At 35.6% G+C, this 13987-nt stretch overlaps 1 protein-coding gene across 1 annotated transcript in view; it reads left to right on the top strand.

Annotated features, from left to right (window-relative positions):
- Positions 1 to 13987, top strand: part of CFTR (CF transmembrane conductance regulator) — a 235257-nt gene that overhangs the window by 118419 nt on the left and 102851 nt on the right. The window contains exon 13 of the mRNA XM_043967579.1: positions 11815 to 11909. Within this exon, the coding sequence (XP_043823514.1) occupies positions 11815 to 11909 (95 nt within the window). The remainder of the gene's footprint in view (positions 1 to 11814; positions 11910 to 13987) is intronic.

Here is a 13987-nt window from a genome sequence, read left to right as displayed (position 1 = left end):
AAGGAAATGAAAATCTTTCTTAAGGTCTGAAAGCCAACAATACCATTAGGATAAATATACTAACTGATTTGAGATTTCTTAGTAATCAACAAAGATAAATGTTTAATAGTGAATATGAAACCTTGTTTTATGTAAAGTAGAATAAAGAGAAAAGATAAACATTAATAAAATAATCTAAGAATGAATAATAAACCAAGTAGGTGAAACAGGCAATCACATTAGCAATAGGCTATTTCTATTATAAATGTCTGAATTAAAAAAAAAAACTTATTTATAGTTCCCTTCTGGCCTTATTATTTAGTTTCATTTCACTACACAAGAAAGTGTTCATTTATAATCTCAGTATTTACAATGGCAAAATAATAAAAGTATACTTAAGTCTTTTTTCATAAATTGATTCAATAGCATCTTTTGAGATACCAGGATCTTTTAACTTTTAAGTATTTTGGGGAGGAGGGCAGTCTATGATTTTATTGATGTAAGGAATTTCTATTTATTTAGAATTTTATTTTCCCAATTTACATGTAAAAACAATTTTTTACATCAGTTTTTTAAAAGTTTTTGTTCCAAATTCTCTTCCTCCCTCCCTCCCCATGCCCCCTTAAGAACTCAAGCAATTCAATATAAGTTATACATGTGTAGTCATGCAAAACATTTCCATATTAGCCAGGTTGTGAAAGAAAACAGACAAAATTAAAACTTCAGATAAAGGAACTAACAAAAAAATTATGCTTCAGTCTATATTCAGATACCGTCAATTCTTTCTCTGTAGATGGATTGCATTTTTCTTAAGCCCTATACAGTTGTCTTGGATCATTGTATTGCTAAAAGTAACTAAGTCATTCACAGCAGATCATCTTACAATATTGCTGTTATTTTGTATATAGTACATTTCACTTTGCATCAGCCCATGTAAGTCTTTCCAAGTTTTTCTGATAGCATCCTGCTCATCATTTTTTATAGTACTTTTTGAAGATTTAGAGTTTTATTTTCCAAATTACATGTAAAATATAAATTTTGACATCATTTTTTTTCAACTTTGTCTTCCAAATTCTCTTCCTCCCTCTCTCCACCTCCTGCCACAAGAACTCAAGCAATTCAGTATAAGCAATACACGAGCAGTCATGCAAAACATTTCCACATTAGCCAGGTTGTGAAACAAAGTAGAGAAAAACAAAACTTCAGATCATCTTACAATATTACTGTTATTCTGTATACAGTAGATTTCACTTTGCATCCACTCATGAATGTCCTTCCAGGTCTTTCTGATAGCATCCTGCTCAACCTTTTTTAAATAGTCAACTACATAGTACTTTAAAGAAAGATTTCCTTGATGTAAGGAACTTCTAGTGATGAACTCCGATATTACCGCTGATGGGCAACTACTCTGAAATTTATGGTTTGGGGGAGTTGTCTGAGCACTGAGAGGTTAAGTGATTTGACCAGGGTCCCACAGCCCTCAAAAGTAGGAAGCTCAAGTCTTCTTGACTCGGGTCCAGTCACTATACCATGCTGACCCTCAATTTATTAGTGAATCCACATATTTAGTATCTGTTTTAGATTGCAATCCTTATTTTAAAAACTTACCTTTGTAAGGCATGTAGCCAAACCATATGCATTTTGATAGAGACTGTGGTGGAGTCAGTGGGAAGATTGTTGGATTTGGATTCAGGACACATATGGGTTCAAATACTGACACTTTGCTTACTTTGGCAAGTCATTTAACTTTATTTGCAAGAAAGTTTAGGCTTAGCATAAGGAAAAACTCCCAATTAGATGCATTCCAAAGCAAAATGGGTAGCCTCTGAATGGACAAGTTGACCCTGAGATCCATAGAAACTCTGAGAATCTGGGATTCAGTAACCTCTTTGAAGCTCAGTGTGTTCATCTGTAAAATAGAGATTATTATTGTTTGATCTCTGTTCTTGAAGAGAACCAATGACATCAGTTTCCTTATCTGTAAAACAGAGATGATAATAATAGCACCTACCTTCCAAGGTTATTATGAGGCTCAAATGAAATAATGCATGAAAAGTGCTTTGCAAACCTTAAAATGCTATCTAAATCCTAGCTATTATTATTATTATTATTATTATCAAGATTTTAAACACATCCACAGTTTAAGTCCCAATTCAAGAATATGTTGTTTTATAGAAGATTTTGTATCCATTGTTTGGAATGTAATATATTTTCTCATAAACAATCAATAAATGTTTGTTAAGCACCTACTATGTGCCAGGTACTGTCCTTAAAGTAAAAGACAGTTCCTGCTCTCAAGGATTTCATTGTCTAATGGGAAGACTTTTTTTCCTCAGGCCACCCACCCAAAGTTTCCTTAGCTATCATATACCTGAAACTTAGTTTGATACCATAGAATCTAATCATCACATATAAGAATGTTTCTGTTAAAAATACACTTAAAGGGGCAGCTAGGTGGTGCAGTGGATAGAGCACCAGCCTTGGAGTCAGGAGTACCTGAGTTCAAACCTGGCCTCAGACTCTTAACACTTATTAGCTGTGTGACCCTGGGCAAGTCACTTAACCCCAATTGCCTCACTAAAAAAAAAAGAAAGAAAGGAAAAAAATACACTTGGGGGGAAGCTAGGTAGCTAGGTGGCATGGTAGTAAAGGCACAGGCCCTGGATTCAGGAGGACCTGAGTTCAAATGCGACCTCAGATAATTGACACTTACTAGTTGTGTGATCCTGGGCAAGTCACTTAACCTTCATTGCCCCACAAAAGAAAAAAAAGAAAAGAAAAGAAAAATACACTTAGACTTGCAACCTGCTTTCAATAGAGAGCAGTGCAATAAAAAACAACGACATACAGTAGGATCTATGACTTTGCCCTCACTTTATCTTCTTGGAAGACAGGGGGATTCTGCAAATCCCTAGGAATTGTTCTACTTCTGTCCAGTTTGGGAAGTGTAAGTGAGGGAAGAAGGACATCAAATAATAACCATCAAATTCCTTATTTGGTGAGAGTAAGAAGATGGGCATTTGTTTCCATCTTTTAAAGCTAATTCTTTGTGTTGAGTGTGTTGGGAGAAGGGTACAGAAGCTTCTGGGGATAAGGAATCCCTATGTGGCTATTTGCACAGGTTATGGATGCTGGTTCCTGTGCTGATTCCCATGGTTTAGGAGGTGTCATTTCCCAGCTCTGGAAAAAATAAATAGCTGATTGCAGTAGTATCATGGAAGGAGGACTGGCTCTGAAATCAAGAGAATCACATTGCAATTTGCCATTTCTGTGACCTTGACAAGCCAACCTCTATGACCTTCAGTTTCCTCATCTAATTGAACCAGATGACCTCTAAAATCCTGTGATCCTGTGTCATTTCTAGGCCCTTATCCTGTGAGAGGAAAATAGTGCTTGGGCAAAAGCCAATCGATCTAGTGTAGATATGAATATAATTAATGGGAAGTGGTGAAATGTATACAGTCCTCATCATTCCTTTCCTCTTGTCACTACTCCTTCTCCCCTGGATTGGCCCTGAGAATAACTGAGAGATAAGGACTGTGGCGGGTAAGCCTCAGGAAGCTGGCTAACTATGGAAAAAGGGAGAAAAATTACAAGCCCTGCTTGAGGAGGAAATGGGAATGTCAGAGTCTACCATTCATTCCAAGGTGGCACTTAATATTGCAAAGAATTTAGAGTAGCTGGACATGAATCAGGAACTCTCTGTATAGTAATATCTTGGTTAACTGGCTTGATTGGAGAATGAGATATTTTTTAATCTTCAGCTTTTTGATTATCAGGTTAACTGATTAACTCATTTAGATAGTATAAGTCTGCCAGTTAAGCACTTTTCTGCATAAAATATAAGAACCTAACTCAGAAATCTTTCATATGTGTAAAATTATATTCTTGATCTCTCAATGGTGTATTTTTAGAAATGCAGAATCTAAAGTGTCACTATTCTTTGAAGAAGGCCTCATTAATATGTAGTTAAAGTTCTTTTTTTAAGTCAAAGAGACTAAACCTAGAGGGAAAAAAAAACAAGTCATTTTTCTCTAAACATTATACAGAATAACAGCAATAAAATTTAGAATTCCATGAGAAATGAATGGTATTTGAAAAATGAGGTCTGATTAGAAATACTCTTACATTACAGAACCAGAGTTGATTTGGAGAGGTCAGTGATAAAAAGGCAAATAGCAGATTACTCCTAGATTCCTTGTTTATTCCAATAAACCTAGAAGTCACTGTCTCACACAGTTGTAGACTGGTGGCTTTTGAGAGCCATATGTTGTATCTTCTAGGCCCAAACTCTCCTCACTTTTAAACCTAGAGGCCAAGTCCAAGCTGTGGGGTTCACCAATTCTCAGAGGATATGAGGATGCTGATTACCTGGTTAAATTCCAAAGGCAAAACTACTTAATATGTGAAACTGAGCAGGCTATCAAACAAATTCAAGAATTGAGTTTCCTTTTTGTTACTTTTCCCAAAGCCAATTGCTCATTTAAGTGGGAGTTATGATTATTAAACTTATTAGTAAATTAAGTCAATGAGTGTTTGAATATTGTAAGTTTTTCATTTCACAACATAGAGCCAGGCTTACTGGACTCTTTGTTAAACCTGTAATATATCCAAAAGTCCTAAACTAAGTCTGAACAATTACTAGACTTGGAGTCAGGGTGACTGGAATTCAAAGCCATTGGCTTTGGGCAAATTTCTTTGGATAACACCCTAGAACTTATATATGAAGACATAAAGGAGTGGTCCTTTCATCAATGGAACTCCACTGGGAGTGTATGATGCTGATAAAATCATATCTTCTTCTTAATAGGATTTAGCCAAACCTGTTGTGTTGAAAATGCCATTTAGGGGGAAGATTAGTAACATCTTCATTTTCCTCAAGAAAAATGAACCTGATTCCATCTGGAAACCTACATTTATGCTTGAAGCACAAATACTTAAGGGCAACTAATAAAAAGAATCATTTCTTCTTTGTCTAGAATTAATGACATGGGAAGGATGGGTCTTGAAAATGTTTAGTGAAACAGTAGACCAGGGTTAATTGGCTTTTTCTTGTGGAAACAGCCACATTGTGTAAAGGTAGCCTCTATTTCTATGGTTGAAGTTTTTAGGTACTCATAAGCAGGTCTTAAAGAAGAGAACAACATATGTGCCCATATCTAGACCCATCCTGTAACATTTTGGTGTACAGATGTAAGGGGGCTGAGCTGTTCTGCCCTGATATGCCAATTGTAGGGATGCAGACCCTCTAAGACAATACTGAGATACTGAAGAAAAAGGGGCCTGTGCCAGCTTGGTTGTATATGTATAGATTTATTAGGGTCAACTGGGGGAATTTTACTCATGAGACCTAGTCCTTGGTGGCAGGAGGACAAAATGATATAATAGATCCCTGTATCAACCCCAAGATAGGTCAGATGTATAGAAACAGAACAAAGAAGACATAGGTTCATCGATGGCAGAGGCTCACATGCAAGTGTTCCCATGAGATGTTAGAGCTCTTTTTGCTGTTTACATTTACTCAAGGTAGCTTACATTCTTCTGTGGAGTCATACATCACATTCCCACTTTGGCTACCACAGTACAACAGAGTAACCAGTGGTGGTGGTCTTAGAAATGATAGGTACTTGTTAATACATTTTGTAGAGTTATATATCCAGAAGAAGCATCAAGATCATCTAATCCAAAATTCCTCAGTTTACAAATGAAGAAACTGAGACCTAAAGAAGTCCATTGAATTGCTTGAAGTCATATAAGTAGTAAACACCAAAGGCCACATTAGAACCCAAGACCTGGAACTCAAGAGACAGGGCTGCCTCTCTGTACTGAGAGCTACTGAAACAGATCGCTCAATTATGAGTTTTGGGAAATGTTTGATGTTCTTTAGGTGTACTTGGGCATTTCTTCAAACATAAATCTACAAAATTTTCATATTAACTCTACTTTCAGCTGTATGTTTTGAAAATAGTCTCCTACTATACAGACTAACTCCAGGACAGAAACACTGCAATCCATTGATGATTGCTTCAAGTCCTAAATACAAAAACAGAGAAGCAAATATAATTTTTTAATTCATTTTTTAAAGCACTTAATTTTTTTAAAAGTAAATATGAATACACACAAGGTAGAGAATTAAATTCAGTTGTTTCCAAAAAGGTCAAGGAAGGTTGAATAGAATTCACTACTAGAATCCTGAATATCTTGTTAGAAAGGATGACCAAAAGAAAAATAAGCTGGAAATAACCACTTGATCAAATACATTTTTGCCTAGCAAGACTGGGGAGGGAGAATTCTTCAATATAAATTCTTTACTTCTATATTAGTCTAATGTTCATTTACAAAGAGGGTTACCACATTTTGCTTACTAGACCATTCATCTGTCTAACTGGATGTTTCCTCATGCATTAAGTACTGCTTTAGCCAATTATCATAAAGTGTGGGAAAATGACAGCAATCTTGGTATTCATACTCACTGCCAAAAAAAAAAAAATCAAACCCAGTAGTACACAGTGTATTTCTACTTCTAAAGGGAGGATACATATTCCCAGAAACCAGGATATAAGGACCGGAAGACATGTTTTTTTGTAATTAGAGGATTGCAATTAAGATGAATGGAAAATATTAAAAAACAGTTAAATATTATAATATTTGAAATTCTATCAAATGTATATGATGTTGACCAGAATGGTAATGTAAGTTTATTAGGGCCTTAAGCACAAATAAACATGGAGCTCCCAGTTTTATAGGGAAGAAAGGAGCATATACAATTATTTTTAGAGGAATTTTAAATCTAAAAAAAAGTATATTGCAATATCTCGGAAAAGGCACATCAGGAAATTTATAGGTAATATTGAATTTTCTTTAAAAATCAGCTTTCTAGTTTTCCTGCCATCTGTCATATGTACCAAATGACATTCAGTTCCCTTTTCTCTCTCATTCTCTGGACATGGAGAGATGGTTCATACTTTCCTATCAGGTTTTGGCCAAAGTAGAGAGAGAGAATTAACTGGACACTTCTAGAGGCAATGCCTATTATGTAAGCTACTCTTTTTTGGCCATCAGTTCAAACCTCTTACCATTACCCTTGAATAACCTTCATTTATTCCATTTTAGAAGCTATCTAATCTGTTCTGTTTGAGCTAATTAAAAAAAATAATTAAAGTAAAAATGGATAGGAATACATTTTGTTTTTGTTAAGAGCATCTAAAAATGCTTTATGATGTCAAGTTGCTAATCTTTGAAAATAAACAACCAATATGAGGCAAGAATTATGCTAAGCAAGGTGATAGGTGGAAGAATTGAGTCACAAAGTGTCTGACCTCAGATTTCCCAATAACTTTGGCAGAGTTCAATGTAAATTTTAGTTTGCTATTAACATGATACAGGAAAGACAAGAGTGAACCATTTGGTTCCAGGGAACCTAGGTTCAGATCCCACTGTGTGCACTTGGGAAAAATCACTTTCCCTCTCTGGTTCTTAGTTTCTTCAGTTGTAAAATGAAGGGATCATTCAAGATGACTTTTATGGTCCCATCAAACTCTGTTACCACAATTCAATATTCCAGATATTTACTGAGTACCTACTATGTCCCTTGATTGTATGATATCCTCGATGCCTGGAGAAGGGCACCATAAACAAAAATCCAATCTTGGCTTGAACACATACTTTGGAGCAGAGATTCTGGGTATGTAATGCATTTTCCACTTTGAGGATTAACCACATTCCAGGAGCACACCCTAACTAAAAGAGTACCAAAGCCAACTCTGGTGAAAAGTTAATAGAGAAGAGCCTGCATTCTGAAAGCTCAGCCCCTAAAATTTGGGCCAAGGGAAAACGTGAATCATGTGGGAAACTGATGTTCATCTAGCATTTCAGAAGGCAGGCCTGAAACATTTCCAGAATGTAGGGCATGACTGAAAAGGGGTCAGACCATCTGAATAATAGGAGGATGTTGAGTGAATAAATCAATGAATGAATAAATGAATGAATGAATGGGGAAAGCCCATTTACAATGGAAAAGAGCACCATTCTTCTGTATCTTTTTTGGGGGGGCAGTGAGTGGTTCAGCAATCACATCAGGAAGTTTTGTTAGTAAAAAATACAAACATATTGCTGTGACCAAAAAAAGTAATTACAAAAAAGTGGAATTTGGTTAGTGAGAATGGCTAAGAATAAGAGTATAAAATGCAAGGTTTTTTTTTCCTACTCTACTTCCACTTTTTTGGGAGGATGGAAGGAAGAAAAAAAGGAAACAAGCATTTATTAAGCATCTGCTATATGCCAAGCATTGTGCTAAGTGCTTTAGAAATATTACTTCATTTGATCCTCCCAATAATCCTGGGAGGTGCTATTATTATTTCCATTCTACAGTTGGGGAAACTGATGTAAATAAAGCTGAAGCAACTTTTTTTCTTCCACTTACTGAGCTAGTAAGTATCTGAGGCTGGATTTGAACTCAGGTTTTCCTGATTCTAGGCATACTGACTGCTCTGTGCACTCTTCCACCTAGCTGCTCTTGGGACTAGGATTCTCTCCTTTACATCAAACTGAAAAGTCAGATTTGAAATATGATGAGTCAGAGGGAATGCTATTTCAGATTTTCTTTGGAGGATTTTAATTTTATTCCATTGTTTTTGAGAGGATAAAAATGATTTCACTCTAGGGAAGCTTTTTGATTTGTTCTTCTATCTTCTCTCCATTAATCCTCATTCCACTCCTATGATAGACAGTCAGGAAAAAGAAGGGAAATTCTGTTGTTGGTTTTTGTGTGTCTTATTTTAAATAAGGAAGAATGAGTGCAAAATAGTTTCTTTTCTGATCTTTCAACATTTCAACTTACCAAGAATGGAATAGTCCATTTAATACCTCTGACATTTTGCCTTTCCCATCTTTTTTCTCTGTTCCAATTTTCCTAAATCTTTCCTTATATTTTCTCTTACACGCTATCTTTCTGCTTAATTTTTCTTTCCCATTTACTTTCTCCCATCTCTTTTGTTCCTCTTTCATGTCCTTCTTCCTTCAAGTTTGGAGTTGTGACAAAAGTACTGGATTTGAAATAAGAAGATGTAGATTTAAGTCATAGGTTCATCATTTACTAGTCAAGTGACCATAGGCAAGTCATTTAAACAATTCTGAACCTCAGTTTTCTTATCTACAAAATGGAAATAATCATAGTTGCACCTTTTCTCATAACATTTCTGTGAACAAAGTACTTCATGAAGTTTCCATCTTATATGTCTAAAGACTTGACATTTTCCTCAACTTTCTCTCTTTATGTCTGGTCGCTCTTTCATGCTATATCTGCTAAGTCCCTAAAATAATTTTTGTTCTCTTGCTGGCACCAGGACTGGGGCTAAGTACATCATTATAATATCTATTATTATATGTACCGTAATGTATATGGGAAAGAGAAAAAAGGTAGTGCTCTAGGTGAAAAAGAAGAAGGGAATTGAATACATGCTATGGAGAGGAGTAATTACCCAACACTTTATTTTCCATCTAACCAAATTATTTTTTATGTCCTACATAAAATTTCCCCATCTCCCTAACCTAAGACATTCTCTCTTATCTGAACTCTTGTAGTTTAATTCTCTGTACAGTTCATTTGGACTCATTGAGGAAGAAAGGGCAGTGTACTGGGGGTTGATTGAAAACAGCCAACCAGAATGAATGGTTGATAAATATGAATTGAATAAATCTCAAAAGAAGACAGGTAAGGGCAGCTAGGTGGTGCAGTGGATAAAGCACTGGTCCTGGATTCAGGAGGAACTGAGTTCAAATTCGGCCTCAGACACTTGACACACTTACTAGCTCTGTGACTCTGGGCAAGTCACTTAACCCTCATTGCCCTGCAGAAGAAGAAGAAGAAGAAGAAGAAGAAGAAGAAGAAGAAGAAGAGGAAGAAGAGGAAGAAGAGGAAGAAGAGGAAGACAACGACGACGAAGACAGGTTACTAAATGATGGTGGTAAAGGGGGAGCCTGGAAGTGGTGAGAGTGAACTCATACCTAATGGCTTCTCTCTCCCCAACACCCAGTATTTTTTTGTCCTCCCTCCAAAAATAAAAACCAATAATTCTTTCAAAGGTCATCTATCACTTCCACACTAGCAAATAGGATTGTTCTTTTTTTTTTTTTTCCAGGACTCATCCTCTTTAGTTTCTCTGAAGTTTGTGGCACTATATATTCATTTCTACCCTCTCTTTCTGGATCTTCTCTACTTTGGGGGCTTCAGAGATACCACATTCTCCTTATCTCTTCCTTGCTCCTCTAACTGGTCTTTCTATTTCTTTCACTAGTACATTGACCTTTTTTTCAAAGTATTCTTTTGCATCTTCACTTCTCTTCTCTTGTCTCCCTATGCTGACTACTTGGTCAATTTAATTAAGTTCCATGGCTTCAACTATGTTCTCTATGAAGGTGACTCAAGTTTTTACATCTAGCTCTGACCTCTCCTGAGTGCCAGGATCCCATCTTAGATTGACTTAATTATTCATTTGCTTTAATCAGTATCTCATGTCCATTTTATATCCATAATGATGCCCTAAGCTCAATATGCCTAATAAAAAGCTTCTTCTTTCTGCAGATATTTGCTCTTTTACCTGACCTCACTATTTCTATCAGTGTGACTAAACATTCAATCAAATCTTTCACATATTAAAACGTGTTGTTAGCTTCCCCATCTTATCTCTTATATCCACTTAGCAAATCTCTTCTTCTACCTGAGCATTATCTCTCCTTAGTTTTCCCCACTTCCCCATTTTCACTGTAATCACACTAGTATAGGCCCTCATTACAATCCATCCTAAAAGACCTTCCCACCTTTAATCTTTTTCCTTACCTTACAGATCACCTTTAACACTACTGCCAGATAAAACTCCCTTATGTATGATCTAGTCATATTGCTCCTCTTCTCAAAATCATTCAATGATTCCCTGTTGCCTATTAAGTAAAGTTGAAATTCCTTTGCCTACCATTCAAAGTCCTCTACAATCTGGTGGAAACAAATCCATCTTCAGCATTATCCTATGCTATTCTCCCCACCACCTTATATCTATATACATACATACATATATAGTGTGTATATACACAAATAACATATATAATAATCACATAATGAATAGGTCTCCTAAAAGAAAGAACTGTTCCTTCCTTTTTATAGTATAAATGGCCCAACTGAACTGTTCAAGAAATTTTGCAAATAGATTTATCCTATTCTAATATACATATATATATAAAACTGTCTTCTTTTTCATTGTGATACTCAGTGTCTAGTATAGATTACTAAGCATAGTAGGTATATAATACATGTTTGTTGAGTGAATATTTAAAATGAATTTATTATACTATTTTACAAATTTTGTATTTCTTCCTGTACTTACTAATATCATAGCAGTAACTAATGTATTACTCCTGAACAAGTAGAGTATCAATATTATGGACCTCATTTAAAACTTGTTACTAATTATTTTTATAATCCAAGTTTTTGTGTCTGAGCTCGTCAGTATGATTACTTTTAGTTATGGTGAAATATGAATTCCCTATCAAGTAAAAAGTGTTAATTTGTCATTCTATTGTATTGCTACATTATTCTATTGGAATCCATTTAATTGTGAACTTGCTTTCTTATTCAAATATAGCTTTTTCATATCATATTAATTTCATATTAAGTATATTTTCATATATTTTATTGAGATTTTCCCCCTTTGGAATAATTGCTTTATTTAAAAGTCATAATTTCTCAGGAAAGAATTATGACAGAAACTTTCCACCTCACCGAAGTATATGTTTTCATTCTTATAAGAAGTTGGTAATTGACATGTTTTATTCTTTTAATAGGAGATATCAAAATTTGCGGAAAAAGACAACACAATTCTTGGAGAGGGTGGAATCACTCTGAGTGGAGGTCAACAAGCAAGAATTTCTTTAGCAAGGTTAATATTTTGGTATTTGTTCAGTTGAAATTTGCTGTAACTATAACATTTATGAAAAGACACAAAACCCTTTCAATATTTTTAGATTATTTGATTTAAAATACCTTAGACTTCAAAGCAAGAGGGGTATTTTCTGAAGTTTTATAACTAATATGTTTAAAATGTACTTTAAGACTTGTAAATAATGATATAGCATGCAAATCTTATCAAAATGAAAACTTTTACAATGAGTGAACCAAAGTTGTAGATCATATTAATAGAGGTTTTCCATACATTGTTATGCAGTTTGAATCCCCCTGAGAATGAGGTGCCATTAGTGAGATAATGCTAATTACATAAATGCAACTTAGCCCTTCATTCAAGTGCATCTTCTCAAGTAGCAAAGTATTTAATTAAGACTGACTAGCAAGGTATCTCACACAGGAAAATAATCAGGGGGCAGAATCTTTCTGTTTTCCCTCTCCCCCTAAGAAAATTGAATTGCAATCTCCTATGCAAAGGAGAGAAAGCTTTCTTACTCCCTGAATAAATGTCCCCTAGAATGACTTTCCCATAGCACCCATAGGAGAAAGGAAGGAGGGAAGAAAGGAAGGAGATGGGGAAGGAAAGAAGGAGGGAGGAAAGGAGGAAAAGAGGGAGAGAAGGAGGAAAGGAGGGAGGGAAGGAAGGAGGAAGGGATAGAGGGAAAGAAAGAAAAAAGGAAGGAAGGTTGTTTTCCCCCAAATCACCTTGTGTGACCTTGGCTAGTCACTTAACCCTGTTGGCCTTAGTTCCTCATATATAAAATGAGCTGGAGAAATAAAATGGCAAACCACTCAAGTATCTTTGCCAAGAAAATCCCCAAAATGAGATCATGAAGAGTTGAACATGACTGAACCAATTTAACAACTTCTCAGTGTAGTCTTGTTAGTCAACATGGTGATGTGTGTGCACTTCTGGGATATAGTTACCTTGCTGACGCCAGGTTCATCAGAGTTTTTATCAGAATTCCTATATTCAGGCAAACATTTGTAGTATCTCCCACATGGTTTTTTTTTTAATGTATAAGGTATTTTATTTTTTCCGTTACATGTAAAGATAGTTCTCAACTTTTGTTTATACAAGCTTTACAATTTCAGATTTTTCTCCCTCCCTCCCCTCCCTCCCCCCTCCCCTAGACAGCAGGTAATCTGATATAGGTTATATCTATATATCTCTATACATATAGATATAGATATATACACATAATAACATTAATCCTATTTCTGCATTAATCCTGTTACAAGAGAAAAAATCAGAGCAGTGATGCAAAACCTCAAAATAGAAAAAAATAACAACAGCACCCAAAACAAAAGAAATAATATGGTTAAATCAGCATCTATACTCCACAGTTCTTTCTTTCTTTTTTTTTTCTTGGATTTGGAGATCCTCTTCTATCATGAGTTCCCTGGAACTCTTCTGTACCATTGCATTGGTGAGAAGAATATATAGTCCATCACAGTAGATCAACACTCAATGTTGATGATACTGTGTACAATGTTCTTCTGGTTCTGCTCATTTCACTCATCATCAGCTCATGTAAGACCCTCCAGGTTTCTCTGAACTCTTCCTGCTCATCATTTCTTACAGCACAATAGTATTCCATTGTATTCATATACCACAACTTGTCCAGTCATTCCCCAATTGATGGGCACCCCCTCAACTTCCAATTCCTTGCTACCATGTAAAGAGCAGCTATAAATATTTTTGTACATGTGGGTCCCTTTCCCCCTTCCATGATTTCTTTGGGCAAAAGACCTAAAAGTGGAATTGCTGGGTCAAAGGGTATGCACAGCTTTATTGCCCTTTCCCACATAGTTTTTAAAAATTTATTTTATTTTCTCCAACTAAAAGCTATTTCCATTTCTAGTGGGAAGTCATCTCTGTTTCTCATCTCTCTCAGTTTATTCTTGGAATTGACAAGCAGCTTCCACAGGCAGCTGCTTGTTCCATCCTGCGGTAGATACCAGAGAGTGAATTCTTCATGTGTGGCTTCTTCTTCAATGAAGCCTGTACCTCCTTAGACAACCACTGCATCTAGTTACAAATCTGGCATGAGT

The sequence above is a fragment of the Dromiciops gliroides genome, chromosome 5 (assembly GCF_019393635.1).
Source record: "Dromiciops gliroides isolate mDroGli1 chromosome 5, mDroGli1.pri, whole genome shotgun sequence".
Classification (NCBI taxonomy): domain Eukaryota; kingdom Metazoa; phylum Chordata; class Mammalia; order Microbiotheria; family Microbiotheriidae; genus Dromiciops; species Dromiciops gliroides.
This window is presented reverse-complemented; position numbering and strand designations above follow the sequence as displayed.